Source organism: Eptatretus burgeri, chromosome 3 (genome assembly GCF_056783735.1).
Source record: "Eptatretus burgeri isolate ZD-2024b chromosome 3, Ebu_testis_v1, whole genome shotgun sequence".
Lineage (NCBI taxonomy): Eukaryota > Metazoa > Chordata > Myxini > Myxiniformes > Myxinidae > Eptatretus > Eptatretus burgeri.
Window position 1 is genome coordinate 125410203 of NC_140963.1, and position 16237 is coordinate 125426439.

General features: G+C 42.3%; 1 protein-coding gene and 1 long non-coding RNA gene across 5 annotated transcripts in view; both read left to right on the forward strand.

Moving 5' to 3' along the window:
- SLCO3A1 (solute carrier organic anion transporter family member 3A1) overlaps nucleotides 1–16237 on the forward strand; it is a 135446-nt gene that overhangs the window by 95144 nt on the left and 24065 nt on the right. For all 4 annotated transcript variants that reach the window (XM_085875482.1, XM_085875485.1, XM_085875484.1 and 1 more), the window contains one exon: nucleotides 10503–10681. In XM_085875482.1, the coding sequence (XP_085731608.1) occupies nucleotides 10503–10681 (179 nt within the window). The remainder of the gene's footprint in view (nucleotides 1–10502; nucleotides 10682–16237) is intronic.
- LOC147030922 (uncharacterized) lies at nucleotides 10696–15197 on the forward strand. Its single transcript, XR_015056568.1, has 3 exons — nucleotides 10696–14445; nucleotides 14536–14724; nucleotides 14925–15197. It is a non-coding gene; the product is annotated as an uncharacterized LOC147030922 (long non-coding RNA).

The window sequence follows — 16237 nt, forward strand, 5'->3', positions numbered from 1 at the left end:
TAGTGTATACCATAGATATCATGCTTATAACACATGTACAGGCATATAGTGTATACTACAGACATCATGCTTATAACACATGCACAAGCATATAGTGTATACTACAGACATCATGCTTATAACACATGTACAGGCATATAGTGCATACTATAGATATCATGCTTATAACACATGCACAGGCATATAGTGTATACTGTAGATATCATGCTTATAACACATGCACAGGCCTATAGTGTATCCTGTAGATATCATGCTTACAACACATGCACTGGCCTATTGTGTATCCTGTAGATATCATGCTTATAACACATGCACAGGCCAATAGTGTATACTATAGATATTGTAACGAATTTGCGCCCCGCCGGCGTGTGAACGACCGCTTTTAACCAATAGCGGCCACTTCGCCCACCGAACGTGCAATTTAGTCGTGACCCTCTTGGAACAACGCCAGGAGCTAGTCACAGGTGGGGGTTTAACCTCACCACACCTCAGTCCGCATTCTACCTGCACGAAATAGGGTCTGATCTCCGAATGGTCGATTTACCTAAGTACCCGCGCGGATAGCGTACCGAGGAGTTGTACCACGCCACAGGTCGACTCTGGACACGAACCGCTTAAGCGGCTCGTTCCGTGCTTCAGGGATAACCGAGCGGAGTTATCGTCGACCTTGACGGTTCAGATTATTTACCGGGTGTTAAAACCCACTATTAATCCCTTTCGTGATGCAAGATGGAGATTCAAACAAAGGAAAGGACGCAGCAAAACGGAGAACAATTGGACCAGCACATTTATTCCGCACCACACGGCAGCACGGCAGGCACGTATATTTCGGTCAAGCAAGAAAACACAATAAAAGCAAGCTAAGAGACACTCGCAGATCTACAACCGAATAATGCAATTCACACGGCAACACTTAAAACAGTTCTACTTCACCAGACTGATGCCACACACACACGTTTACACAGAACCCAAAAGAAATGGAAGTCGCGACTTCCCTGAGCGTGTCGAGTCCTTGGCGACCGTAACTCCGAGTCCCTCCGGCGTGGTCCACTGGGCTCGTGCTTCGCGCCTGCACGTGTCGTCCGCCCGACAGGAATGAACGAACAAAACCTCAACCTCAACCTCTTCCTCCGAACGAACGAACCAAGAGCAAGGACTCTCCAACGACTCTCGACAATTCTGATTCAGGGACAAGGGAACAACCGACCAGGGACTCTCCACGCCCACGCCTTTTGTTGGGTCGGGCTCCGCCCAGCGCCCCGCCCCGTTCTTGGCTCCTCCTTCCTTCGAGACGCTTCCAGAAAATGCCTTGAAGGGGGGGCGTTCCTCTCCCCCGGCCGCGTCACACCGCGCATCCGCCGATCGGGAGAGGACGCGCCACCCCCTCCCCCTTTTCTCACCAAGCGCGGGGAAAAATGGTGGGAAAACCCCACAGGCATTGTTGGTTTTCTTCTCCACGCGCCGTACGACGAGGGAAGGAAGATTCGGGCGGGAGATATTTGCGCGGGTGTTTTGGGCGGGAGATCTTGGCGGGAGATATTTAAGCGGGAGTTTTGAGCGGGAGATGCCCCTTCGCACCCTTGTTACTGCTGCCACTCCACTCCTTTCATCTGTCCCGCGGAGATCGTGACCACACGGTGCTCGTTAAATGGCGAGTGGCGAAGATGGTGGTAGCGTAGTTGTGGAAGGTGGCGTCGTGGTGTGAATGGCGTGATTGTTGGCGTCGTGTAGTGAATGGCTTGATCGTTGAGATGTTTGTTGTGGCGATGTTCGTTGTTGTTCTTGCACCAAAATAACGACAGCAAAAGAAAAACGACTAACTCAAGAATCACGGCCCGAATGGATCACATATATTCCCTCTATACAACGGGTTTGGGCTAACTTCACATGGACTTCCCGATATATCTCACCTGAGGACCCTTTATGGTGTATTGCGAATTTCCACAACCGTATAATATCATGCTTATAACACATGCACAGGCCTTTTGTGTGTCCTGCAGATATTATGCTTATAACACATGCACAGGCCTATCGTGTATCCTGTAGATATCATGCTAATTACACATGCACAGGCCTATAGTGTATACTATAGATATCATGTTTATAACACATGCACAGGCCGATAGTGTATACTATAGTTATCATGTTTATAACACATACACAGGCCTATTGTGTATACTATAGATATCAAGCTTATAACATATACACAGGCAGATAGTGTATACTATAGATATCATGTTTATAACACATACACAGGCCGATAGTGTATACTATAGATATCATGTTTATAACACATACACAGGCCTATTGTGTATACTATAGATATCAAGCTTATAACATATACACAGGCAGATAGTGTATACTATAGATATCATGTTTATAACACATACACAGGCCGATAGTGTATACTATAGATATCAAGCTTATAACATATACACAGGCAGATAGTGTATACTATAGATATCAAGCTTATAACACATGCACAGGCCGATAGTGTATACTATAGATATCAAGCTTGTAACACATGCACAGGCCGACAGTGTATACAATAGATGTCATGTTTATAACACATGCACAGGCCGATAGTGTATACGATAAATATCATGTTTATAGGACATGCACAGGCATATAGTGTATACTATAGATATCATGTTTATAACACATGCATGGGCCTATTGTGTATCCTGTAGATATACTTATAACACATGCACAAGCCTATTGTGTATTCTGTAGATATCATGCTTACAACACATGCACAGGCCTATAGTGTGTACTATAGATATTATGCTTGCAACACATGCACAGGCCTATTGTTTATCCTGTAGATATCATGTTTATAACACATGCACAGGCCGATTGTTTATCCTGCAGATATCATGCTTATAACACATGCACAGGCCTATTGTTTATCCTGTAGATATCATGCTTATAACACATGCACAGGCCTGTTGTTTATCCTGTAGATATCATGCTTATAACACATGCACAGGCCTGTTGTTTATCCTGTAGATATCATGCTTATAACACATGCACAGGCCTATTGTGTACACTTTAGATATCATGCTTATAAGACATGCACAGGCCTGTTGTTTATCCTGTAGATATCATGCTTATAACACAAGCACAGGCCTTTTGTGTGTCCTGTAGATATCATGCTAATAACACATGCACAGGCCTATAGTGTATCCTGTAGATATCATGTTTATAACACATACACAGGCCGATAGTGTATACTATAGATATCATGTTTATAACACATGCACAGGCATATTGTGTATACTATAGATATCAAGCTTATAACATATACACAGGCAGATAGTGTATACTATAGATATCAAGCTTATAACACATGCACAGGCCGATAGTGTATACTGCAGATATCATTCTTATAACACATGCACAGGCCTATAGTGTATACTATAGATATCATGCTGATAACACATGCACAGGCCTATAGTGTATACTGCAGATATCATTCTTATAACACATGCACAGGCCAAGAGTGTATACTGCAGATATGATTCTTAAAACACATGCACAGGCCTATAGTGTATAGTATGTATATATATATATATATATATATATATATATATATATATATATATATATATATATATATATATATATATATATATATATATATATATATATATATATATATATATATATATATATATATATACACACACATCATTCTTATAACACATGCACATGCCGACAGTGTATACTTGTCGTCATAATACATTATTTTGAGGTGTTATGTGTTCGTTCATTTAAGGGTGTGATGATGTACTAATACTTAAAATTTGATGTGAACTTTTTCTGTGTGACTTTGTGTTTAGTCTGTCAACGTTGTCACGGTTGATGTTCTATAATAACACGAGCAAAGTTACCAGGCGTTGGGGAGGAATTTGTACTTTTACCCGGTTGCTGGAACACAACAACATACTCCCGTGAAAGACATCGTGAGATCTTTAACATCCACCAGTAAACGCTGGCAGATGGGATCCCGGCTTAATGGTCCATCTGACGGATGGACCATTAAGCCGGGATCCCGAGACAATTTCCTTCTTGTGAAGCACCAGGGTGACAGTGTACAGTGGAGTCGGGTTGAGAATAAAACTGAGACAACACTGCTCAAAGGTGACTACACTATCTATAAACGAGTATCTTGTCAAATTGCACATGACGGGGCTTGATGAAATATTCAGTACGGTGATTGACACATCTTCATTCCATCATATGGAAGGGAGATCTTGATCCAGTTCGATGTGGGGCTTCCAAGTGTTTCTCACATGAAAGAATATTCCAGGTGGTACGTTCGGTGGCTCAACATGGACAATGATGAAGTATTGCGATCAATATTATACCAATTTCCAACAGAATGCATAGGGCCCTGTACACTCACAACTAGCCCTGCATCATGTCGTATCACTGGCAACACTTGCCGCATGAGTGATTAATTTCAACTGTTAACATTACAAAATCGAATGTCCCATATCTCCATGCTTCTGCAGCACCCAGCAACCGATGGAATAATCGAGTCTATTTTCCAAACTTTCAAGTGTGGAATAAAAATGCTTAAGGTTGGAAGTGTTGTCCTGGGTCTCGAAGCTTTTGTTCAAATGTAGAACAACACATCAGTCCTCATGGGTTGGTCATAAAGGAAGCAGTTGGTTTTTCTGTGGCCCGGATTTTATAGTGCAGTTGAGGCCAGACAGTATAAACAAATAAAATATGTGAAGATGTGGATTTCGCATTTGGGGATCCATTTTACATCCAAAACATTGCCGCTGGTCCAAGACAGGTATCGGGGAAAGTTGTGCCCGACTGGCATAGTGTCGTTATGGAATGGTCACAGGTGGTGCCAACATTTGGATCGTGCATGCTGATGTCATCAAGGAGAATCCAATTGCCCCCCCCCCCTAGCTGAAGGATCAGCTTGAATCATGTATGGATTATTATGAATCGATAACAATTTCCCTTGAACCACTGGCATTGCCATTCGCAACTACCCTTCACGGAGGCTTGGTTTTTAACCTGTTTTTACATCTTTTTATTATTTACAATTGATAAATAAACTTTGGGTTTGCCATTTCATGTTCTCCGCACTCTGCTCCTCATGCTAGTCTTCCAGGTTAAAGTTCCCAGTTGGCGATCCGTTACACAATGTAACATCATTGTGATTCACGTAAAAGTACATTGATGTGTCAAGTCAGGTTAAGTATGGGAGCATGTGCCAGAGCAGCACATCACTGCATCCACTTTCCGCAGGTACTCCAGGGGCCTCCGTCTGGCCATCCCCCAGGCAGATGCCTGGCCCATCCCCATCTCCTTGAGATGCGGATCAACCTTCTGCAAACACAAGGCACGGCATCGGCCCGTTGGCTTCCACCACTCATGAGGCTCCCTCGCTGAGAATTTAGTGAGCAGGATCAGCGTAAGGAAAATGAGCCACATGTCCATACAGCCGCAGCTGATGCTCACGGACTATGCAGGTAACAAATTTCATTTGGGTCTCTCTCAGCAACCGCTCGTTGGACACAAAGTCCGATCAGCAATGGCCAAGGATTCTCTGAAAAGGCCTGTTACCAAAGGAATTAAGTCATCATCTCAGATCCTTGGTCATAGTCTAAGTCTCACATCCATAGAGCAAGATTGGAAGCACCAAGGACCTGAAGACTCGGACTTTCGTTCTCCTGCACAGGCACCAGCAACGCCACACCCCAAATTCCATTGAATCCATGACTCCCCAGGCCCAACCCAGACGTCGATTGAGCTCTGGCTCACAGCCAGCAGAGACATAAATTTCACTTCCAAAGTAAATGAATCTCTCCGTGACCTCACTATCTTCACCGCAAACAGGTACAGACAAGACAGCAGCATCCAAGATGTCATTGAAAGGCTGGATCTTAGTTTTGACCAAGGAAACCCGTAATCCCAGCAGCTCCGACTTCTCTTTCAACACCTCTCAGGCCCCTAAAAGGATATCTAAAGTCTCCGCAAAGATGACTGCATCGTCTGCGAAATCAAGGTCACAGACCTTGACATTCCGAAACGATGCACCACAGCATGATCTCTCTGTCATCCTCCCCAGAATCCAGTCCATTCATGCGGTGAAAAGTGTGGGGGCCAGTACACACCCCTGATGAACTCCAGTAACAACTGGAAATAAGTCAGAGATGGTATCACCACATCTCACAGCACTCTCAGTACCAGAATATAGTTCAGACATCAGATCGATCAGTTTTGGTGGCACCCCACGAAGACCACGAATCCTCCAGAGGGCATCCCGATTAACTGAATCAAACGCTTTACAGAGATCAGCATAGGCTGCAAGCAGCACCTGCCGAAACTCTCGTCTGCGTTCGGTGAGGACCCGAAGGGCAAGGATACGGTCAATCGTTGAACTCCTTGGTGTAAAGCCGAACTGCTCTGGACACTGGTGCTCAAGCAGATTATGGTGAACCCTATCAAGAATTATCTGAACAAAGACCTTGCCCAGTACTGAGAGCAGTGTCACCCCTCGGTAATTGTTGCAGTCCTGGCGATCACCCTTTCCTTTCCAGAGACGGACAACAAGGCCCCTCTTCCAGTCAATTAGGATGATGCCTTTGTTCCAGGCAGAGCACAGAACTGCATGCAACGACACGAGTGCAGAATTCCCACCAGCCTTGAGAAGTTCAGCATAGATGACACAGATTCCTGGAGCTTTACCCCCATTTTAACCGGTTCACCGCAGCCTGTGTTTCCACAAACTACGGTGGATCACAGTTGATTGGAGAGTCAGCAATGGGGAAAGTAACACCACGGACATCCAACTCGACAGCTGCTGGATCAGCCGGGTACAACCGCTCAAAGTAATCAGCCCAACCGTCCTTCACGTCGAACTCCTGTCAAGAACCCACCACCCTCTGCTCTGACTGCAGTACACCGAGGGACGGGCTTGGATGAACGCAATGTGCAAATTCCCCTGTAAGCAGGATGAGAATCACTTGCCCACAGGTGATGCTCTACCCCCTCACAGATTCCTCGCACATAGGCCTCCTTCTCCACCCTGAGTGCAGGCACAGTTTTACGCCTCAGCTCCCTGAACAGCTCTGCTCTGCCATGAAGCCAGAGCCTGCGACTCCGGTCAATAGTATCCAGTTTCCCTTGAGAGATATAATTCTTCTTCACCCTACTGTGAGTTCCAAGACATCCACCGGCAACATCAAGGATTGTGGTCTTGAAGACAAACCACAACTCTTCAGGATTCCCCAAAGCACCCAGACTCTCCAGATCTCCACTCAACCTGTTCACACGTCTTTTTTTGATGTGTCGACATGTCTTTTTCATTCACATTGCAGGATAGATGTTCAAGCTCCTCAAAATTAATTTATACCCCATGCACACGAAATGAAAAGTGGGGTTAAGCAATTGGTTCATGTCCGTCCATCCAAAATGTTTTTGGTTCACGAAAAAATATTTTCACGAAAAATATAAGTGACCACTATATTCGTTATTGTTGTGTGTCTGTCTATCTGTCTGTCTGTCTCTCTGTCTGTTGGATTCACTATATATGCTAGATATCCCTTATTGTCGGATTTTCCGTCTGTCTGTCTGTGTGTATGTGTGTCTGCAACGTGAGGCTCCACAACACGAACCAGCGAACCGTTTTCGATGAAACTTTGCCAACAGGTGCCATATGGTCTGGGAATGTGCGCGTTTGAATTTCGTTGCCTACCAGCCACCCTTTGCTGTGCAGCGGCTGAAAAACCACGTTCAGTATTTTCAATACTTGTCCTTCAGTTTTGAATGTGGAGAAACGAGACTTCGGAATTAAACACTTCGAGATATTTAGAAAATTTTACTCGAGCCGATTTTTGATTGAGGTTTTATTTTTCAAATGGTAGTCCTTCAAAAATCGGGTGTCTATTTACCGTCATTTTTTATGAGGGGCTTAGGAAAGTGGGCGGAGCTTAGGGAAAGTGGATGTGGTTGATGAAAAGTGGGAGTGGAATAGGAAAGTGGGCGTGGCTTATGAAACGTGGGTGTGTCTTATGAAAAATATTGTGTGGCTCAGGAGGTGTGGTCAAACAAGAGCATTGAGAGAAGTTTATCGGGTTTTCCGTGTGTGTGTGTGTGTGTGTGTGTGTGTGTGTGTGTGTGTGTGTGTGTGTGTGTGTGTGTGTGTGTGTGTGTGTGTGTCTGCAACGCGATTCTCCACAGCACAAACCAGCAAACCGATTATTTTTCAAATGGTAGTCCTTAAAAAATAGGGTGTCTATTTACCGTCATTTTTCATGAGGAGTGCCAGTTGGCAAAATACGCAATAGGAAAAATCTTGCCAGGCAGAGGAACAATTGTATGTGAACCAATACGTCTTGGCAATGAATCTTCGTTGTTGTATTGGTCAGAATGAAAAGCATCGTATCCAGCACTTCGATCCTAGCGAATCCCTCGTCGCCTACCGGCTTGTATGTCTGTCTGTCTGTCTGTTGGGTAGTCGATAAAGTCGAAAAAAAAATTATTTTTTTTTGATCTACCCTTGTTATCACTTTTTCTGTCGATATGTTTGTCTGTATGTCTGTCTGTTCGGTCCAGTGCTCCGTTAATACAATGGCGATTTCAATGAAACTTGGTGGGTAGGTTCATACCATGACCTAGTTGTGTGCAAATGAGAACCGTTGCTATGGAGACCACCGTTGCCTCGCAATGGGACTTTGAAATTTTCGAAAAATCATAAAAAAATATTTTTTCGAAAATCAAAAATCGGGCCACGAGCGACTGTGGGCAGTACATTCAGCCATATTGTCAAAAATTTCCAGCCGAATCCTATGAAAACTGTCGGAGAAGATAGACTTTGAATGAACCCTGGTCGAAAAACAATAAAAAACGAAGTTCGTTGTATCTCAGAGACTATGAGTCAGATATACAAGAAACTGGTAGGGTAGGTTCATGGTATGTCCTAGTTGTGTGTGAGAAAGAACCGTTGCTATGGACCCCTCTGTTGCCTAGCAACGGCCGAAAAACCTCAAAATGTTGGGGTATTTTAACAAAAAAACAATCTGCAGCATTAACCCTTGAAGCTAGAATCATGAATTTTTTGTGCTTAATCCTCAGTTCATTCCCCATCGAACGGGCCTATCGCGTCAGGTTCTATTGGGTAAGCGACTACCCATGTCCGCCTACCGGCTTGTCTGTCTGTCTGTCTGTCTGTCTGTCCCGAGCATAGCTCCATGGGTTTTGATCCGATCCTGATGAAATTTTGGTGGGAGGTTTATATCATGATCTAGTTGTGTTTTCCTAAAAATGGGCGTGGTCCGCCCATTATGGGCGGAGCCACACCCCAAAAACATGTGTTTTTAGGGGTAGCCGATTTCAATTTGCATCTTCTCCTCGGGGTTTTGTCGAATCTGACAGGGGTTTTGGTATTTAGTTAGCCCAATGGCTCCTGCATAGCCCCACAGAGCTCGATTTTTCATTTTCGTCCCAAGGTCAAGGTCACAAGGTCACGAACTTAGGAAATTTCGAATTTTGACATCAAAATCATACGACCGCCCAATCTTTGAGAGCTAGGATGACAATATTTTTTATGCATAATCTTGAGGTCATTCCCCACCGAAAGTCTTGGTACCATTTTTCTCTATCTCGAACACCTTGCCCATGGCGCCCCCTTCAAGTTTGTTTTTACGCTGATTTCATCAAAGTATGGATAATCCGAGTAGTGTGAAATGCCATATAGCCTATATGACGTTATATTGTTCCTGGAATGTTCCAGAGGAAGTTTTGCACCAAAGGTCATAATCCTTGACCTTTGACCTTTAAAGTTCACAAAGGTCAAATTTTCAAGTTGTGGGAATCGAACCGGGTTTTCGACCTTTGATGAACTTACTCCAATAAGCTATAGCACATATCCTGTTTCCTTATTTTAATGTCCACAACATTGTTTTGTGACTTTTAAAGGTCATGCAAAGGTCAAATTTTTAAAGTTGTTGAACGAAACCGGGTTTTCGACATTTTGCAGCTAATAACCTGTCACTCGTACCACATCATGTTGATCATTTTTATAACTTGGTCAAACATTATCACATTGTCTCATCCTTGACTTCTGAAACAATCTCCAAATCTATATCGTCAAATACCGCTCGTGTACCATCATCGTCTTCAGACTTGTCTTTATTTTATTTAAATTGAATTATATACTTGAACACTGGAGCACAGAAATCGCTTTCTTGTCACTTCCAAGAACCTCCAGTTTAGCAGTACTTGGACATGTTAAATAAGGTGTTGTATTAGACTGCTTCAAAGGTGCTAGAATTCTGGAAGTTTGTTTTTAACAATCGTTAAAATCCTTATTTTATTTGAATTGAAATCCAGTAGAACTTGAGCGCTGCACAGGGTAACGTGTTCTATGAACTGTCCAGTATAAGGTGAAGGTTTTTTGTAGTAGGTACACTGAGTGGGGTGCTGATCAGCTGTTGCCTTTACTTTTGTGTCTGTTTTGGTTGTGTATGCAGAACCTGTCGATGTGCCTTTGTGTTGATGGTGGTGCCGGTGAGTTGGGCGCATCAGCTGTTTCAGGAAAGTGTCCAAACCCAGAGTGCCAAAGTTTCTTCTTGCCATTTATAGGCCTGCTGTGTGTCAGTGTAATCTTTGGCTTCTCCAATCAGACACCCTCCTTCATGCTGAGCATCAGGTTTGTGCCATATTTTGTGTTATCAGGGCAAGGAACAAATGGTATATGATGAAATAAAATGGAATTTAACTTGATGAAAGTACCTACTCAGAACTTTTAGAGGACTGATTATATGCAATGTCGTATGACAGGAGTGTGTTCAGTTCCCAAGCAGCTAGTTAGCGCTTGCCAAGCCAGCCGTTCCTTTTCAACTGTTTTGAATGGAGTGCTTGCTTGAGTGCTCTATCAGCTGATTGGTAATGCAATACACCCCCAATGACTTGCCGTAACCGCTAGGTGGCGAAACAGTACAGCTCTTGATGTCGACTGTCGTTTGTGTAAAATTTTATTTGTTCGTTGTGATGTTTTTAGAGAAAGAAAACGTCCCCACATTTATGTAAAACCAATGGAGTTCTCATGACGAGGGGGGGGGGGGACTTGTAAAACTGGGATTAAATGAAAAATCAAATTGGATTAACTATAGCTACAAATGACATAAAGAAACTTTGAAGGATGTGTGCTCGCAATAACAATAAGAGAAAGGAAGGAAAATAAATGAACGGATTAGAATAACAACGAGAAAGGATCGGAAAATCCAAAGCCCATCCACGTCCACTTTGTATTTGAACTAAACTTGATGAAAATGACAGTTTAAAAAATTAATTGGACATTTTATTCATTTGTGTTCTCCACAATCTCATAATAAAGGTTTGTTGAAGATTTGATGACAAAAGCTCAATTGGTAAAAATGTTATGGCCTGGACATACACACTGAATCATAATGGTAAACAAGGATTTTGATTAAAACATTTATGGCTGGTCTACCACTTCACCGATGATGTCGTCCTTGCAATCCTTTATTCCTCATTGGGAGTAGAATGAGATGTGCCAAGTTTCAAATTTTTCCGATCAACAGTTTCAGTGATAAGTTTTAAATTTTTTGTGTTTAATCCAAGATATCTAACATGCTACACAATTATGATGTCATAATTATCATTAAAATATTCTTGATGAGGGGAGGAGGGAGTCGCTTCCACCCTCAAAATTTTGTGTCAATCGGCCAAGTGTCAAGCCGCCCCTCTTGTCTCATGCCCCCCTTGCTGTGCATTGTGTGTTAACTCTCACACGAGCCTCAGCAAGGTATACAAAAAAAAGTTAAAACAGTAGAGCTCTTAATAAAAAATAGTCTAGCTCTACAAAAAAAGCCTGAGCAAACAAGACCAAAAAAGGGTCAAAGAATAACAATAATAATAATGAAAATTATTTCAACAAAATAACTTTTTTGTTTTCTCCATATTCTTATAACAAAGCTTTGTTGAAAATTTGATGACAAAAGCTCAAATGGTAAAAAGAAAAAAAAGGTTCCATTGCGTACCGACGCACTCATTTCACATGGTTCCGTACGTGCAGCGGTTATCCGCGTGCCTTCGATTTGCCTTCGACTGAACTTTTACCTCCTCCACCAGCCCGGCCTTTTCCTCAGCCTTTACCTCACTGCGCATTACCTGCACATCGGTCCTGAACCCAACGCGTATCGCTTTTGTATCATCAGCCAGTTTTTGCATATTCCCGATTATTCGGTCTTATTCTGTTTGTAAAATCTCGGTCATATCATCTATTATTTCTTTTGTCATTTGTTTCATATTCCTGTGCATTTCATCCATTTTTTTTCCTGCTTGTACATTCCCTTCCATTTTTTGCATGTCACTCCACATACCACATAACTGTTGATTGTAAAATGTTGCTTCTGGGACACCCATTCAAATGAATGGGGGAAAAGGGAAAAACTATCTGACCAAAGCCTGAAATGCTCAAAATGGGAGACACTTCCTCCCCCTCCCATACAAGCAAATTAAAAATTGAGACTTACTGATTAAAGCACTTCTTCCCCCCAACATAATCACAGTCCTTTCATATTTTCATTATACTCAAAGAGCAAACCAACAAATATTTGTCCATGTTCTACTTTAGGGAATATCTTAATTGGTTCACGAAAAAGTAAGTGACCACTATATTCGTTATTGGTGTCTGTGTCTGTATGTCTGTATGTCTGTCTGTCTGTCTGTCTGTCCCGATCATAGCTCCGTGGGTTTTGATCCGATCCTGATAAAATTTTGGTGGGAGGTTTATATCATGATCTAGTTGTGTTTTCCTGAGAATGGGCGTGGTGCGCCCATTATGGGTGGAGCCATGCCCAAAAAACATGTGTTTTTAGGGGGTAGCCGATTTCAATTTGCATCTTATCCGAGGGGGTTTGTCGAATCTGGCAGGGGTTTCAGTATTTGGTTAGCCCAATATAGCCCCACGGAGCTCGATTTTTCATTTTCGTCCAAAGGTCAAGGTCGCAAGGTCACAAACTTAGAAAATTGCGAATTTTGATATAAAAATCCATCTTCTCCGAGGGGATTTGTCGAATCTGGCAGTGGTTTCAGTATTTGGATAGCCCAATGGCACCTGCATAGCCCCACGGAGCTCGATTTTTCATTTTCGTCCCAAGGTCACAAGGTCACGAACTTAGAAAATTGCGAATTTTGACATAAAAATCATATGACCGCCCAAACTTTGAGAGCTCGGATGACTATTTTTAATGCATAATCTTGAGGTCATTCCCCACCTAAAGTCTTGAAACCATTTTGCTCTATCTCAAACACTTTGCCCGTGGCGCCCTTTAAGTTTGTTTTTACGCTGATTTCATCAAAGTATGGATAATCCGAGGAGTGCGAAATGCCATATAGCCTATATGACGTTATATTGTTCCTGGAATGTTCCAGAGGAAGTTTTGCACCAAAAGTCACAATCCTTGACCTTTGACCTTTAAAGTTCACAAAGGTCAAATTTTCAAAGTTGTGGGAATCGAACCGGGTTTTCGACCTTCTTCGACAAACTAACTCCAACAAGCTATAGCACGTTTCCTGTTTCCTTATTTTAATGTCCACAACATTGTTTTGTGACCTTTAAAGGTTATGCAAAGGTCAAATTTTGAAAGTTGTTGAACGAAACCGGGTTTTCGACATTTTGCAGCTAATAACCCGTCACTCGTACCACATCATGTTGATCATTTTTATAACTTGGTCAAAAATTATCACATTGTCTCGTCCTTGACTTCTGAAACAATCTACATCGTCAAAAACAGCTCGTGAACCATTGCCATTTCCAGACTTCTTTTCTTATAACATTCATTTCCATTGAGTTATCCCTATGTCGTAACAGGCGACCATGGTTGCGTCAGGAAGGGCATCCGCGTAAAACCTGTGCCAAATCATTATGCGGATCATAACGGATGATCCGTGTGGCGACCCCTAACGGGAGCAGCCAAAAAAGAAGAAGAAGAAGAAGATTCATTTCCATTGAGTATATTCACAAAGAATAACTTGGAACTCGGTTCTTGGTTTAAGTATCTTTGGTGGGCAGAGATGAAATGACAAACTTCTCTTGATGCTCTTGTTTGACCACCTCCTGAGCCACTTGTCATTTTGTCGATTCCTTATATTTTTCATAGTCTTTCCAAATTTAACATTATTGATGATTTTATGAAAGTATGATATTATTTTTAACCAAGTTGATATTTTGAAAGTATGAACCAAGCTCCCTTGCCCGAAGCAAAAATGCGACTCATTTCCTTTGTGGGACACATCCAAAAAAACCCATTGTTTTCTCATTTCCGTGATGTCATCAACTTGTCCTATTTATTGCCAAACGTGAACTTTGGGTTGTTTCATTCAGAGAATGGAGCATTCAGAGGGGTACTCCAACCTTGCAGATCAATCTTTTTCACAATAGGAGAGGTGAGATCCTGAAACCAATTCATTATTTGTTGTTTTATACAGATTAAATCACTTTACGACCAATAATTATTATATTTTTTTTTCTGACAGGTTGTCCCCAATAACAACATCGTTTATAACTGATGTTGAAAATGAAGCCAACGAATATCATGAAGAATGGCAGAATATGAATGAAATCCTTGTAGATCTTCAATCATGTCGAAGAGAATAAAATGGCATCATGTGTCGGTGGTTGGAAGACCTTTCACATCCCCTGATGTTGGATACGTCAAATGAAAGGTGAGAAATTATCCCCCTGTCTCTGTCTGTCTCTCTGTCTCTGTCTTTGTCTGTCTCTGTCTTTGTCTCTCTCTTTCTGTCTCTGTCTCTCTCTGTCTGTGTCTGTCTGTCTCTTTGTCTCTGTCTCTCTGTCTCTGTGTTAATTTTTGTCTGTTTTGGTCCATGGAGTGCTGACTCATTTTCAAAATCTTTTTTTTCAGTTTAAACGCCTGTCTGGATGAATCTGGCACAAAACTCAATCTTCTGAAAGTAAATGTTTTATTTATTATTTTATTAATATCATTAGATAATCATCTTTATATATCCCAATGATTTCCCCCTCTTTGTTTTGAATAGAATATGGTGATCGAGTTTCAAAATCACAAACCATCAGAATGCTGCGAAAGAAGATTTTTTTCAATGTTTTTAATCTCGTTTAATTAGGCATGCTTTACTTTCAATTATTTAATTCTTAATTACAAAAAAATAATAAAGGAGGTGTAAAGGGGAGGAGGTGGGGAATGGTTGGGGTTGGGGGGGTCGGGAAGGGTTAGGATTAGGGTTTGGGGTAGGTGCGCTCCCCCAACGACTCACCACTCCCCCTCATCCCACCCCCTCCCCTCTGTGTGTGTGTGTGGGGAAGGGTGGGGTGGGATGAGGGGGGTGTGGTGGGTCAAAGGTGGGGGGGAAGGGGAAACAGAGGGGTGGGATGAATGGGTGTGGCTTGTGTGGGTGGGGCTTGTGTGGGTGGGGCTTGTGTGGGTTTGGCTTGTGTGGGTGGAAACAAAGAAGGGTTGGAGCAATTTTTTGATTCAATAAACGTGTGTAGGGAACTAATAAACTAATCACAAATCATGTGGATATGATTGATGTGGGTGTGGCTTCTATGGGTAGGGCTTGTGTGGGTGTGGCTTGCATGGGTGTGGTCTGTGTGGGTGGGGCTTGTAAGGGTGTGGCTTGTGTGGGTGTGGCTTGTCTGGGTGTGGTTTGTCTGGGTGGGGCTTGTGTGGGTGTGACTTCTGTGCGTGTGGCTTGCATAGGTGTGGTTTGTGTGGGTGGAATCAAAAATGGGTGGAGTCTAAAAAAGGATGCAATCAATTTTTTATTTTTTTCCTTTTTTTCAATTTATTATCTTTGTCTTTTGTAATTCCTGCGAATAAAATGAACCTAAAATCTCTTCCCCCTCAAAATCACATAATTTGTAAGTCCAAGGAACTGTACTGATTACATCAACAGTATTTAAAAGTTCATTTGTCCATTGCTTACTATAACCTTTTTCAAAATGAGATTTCCACCTGCATATTCGTACAAAATCACCAACTTTGAACTTAGGCTTGATGACATTAATCTCTTTTTCATATTGTAATTTTGTAAATGTTTCTGATGGCTTAGTCTTCGTTGAGGTATGAATTGTATCATTGTACTTATCTGGAATGTCCTGAATTAAAGATGACCATTGTTGTGAACCGAGTTGTGTGAATTTTTTTATATAGTCTCTCTTTTAAAGTGCGATTGAAACGCTCAATAACAACCG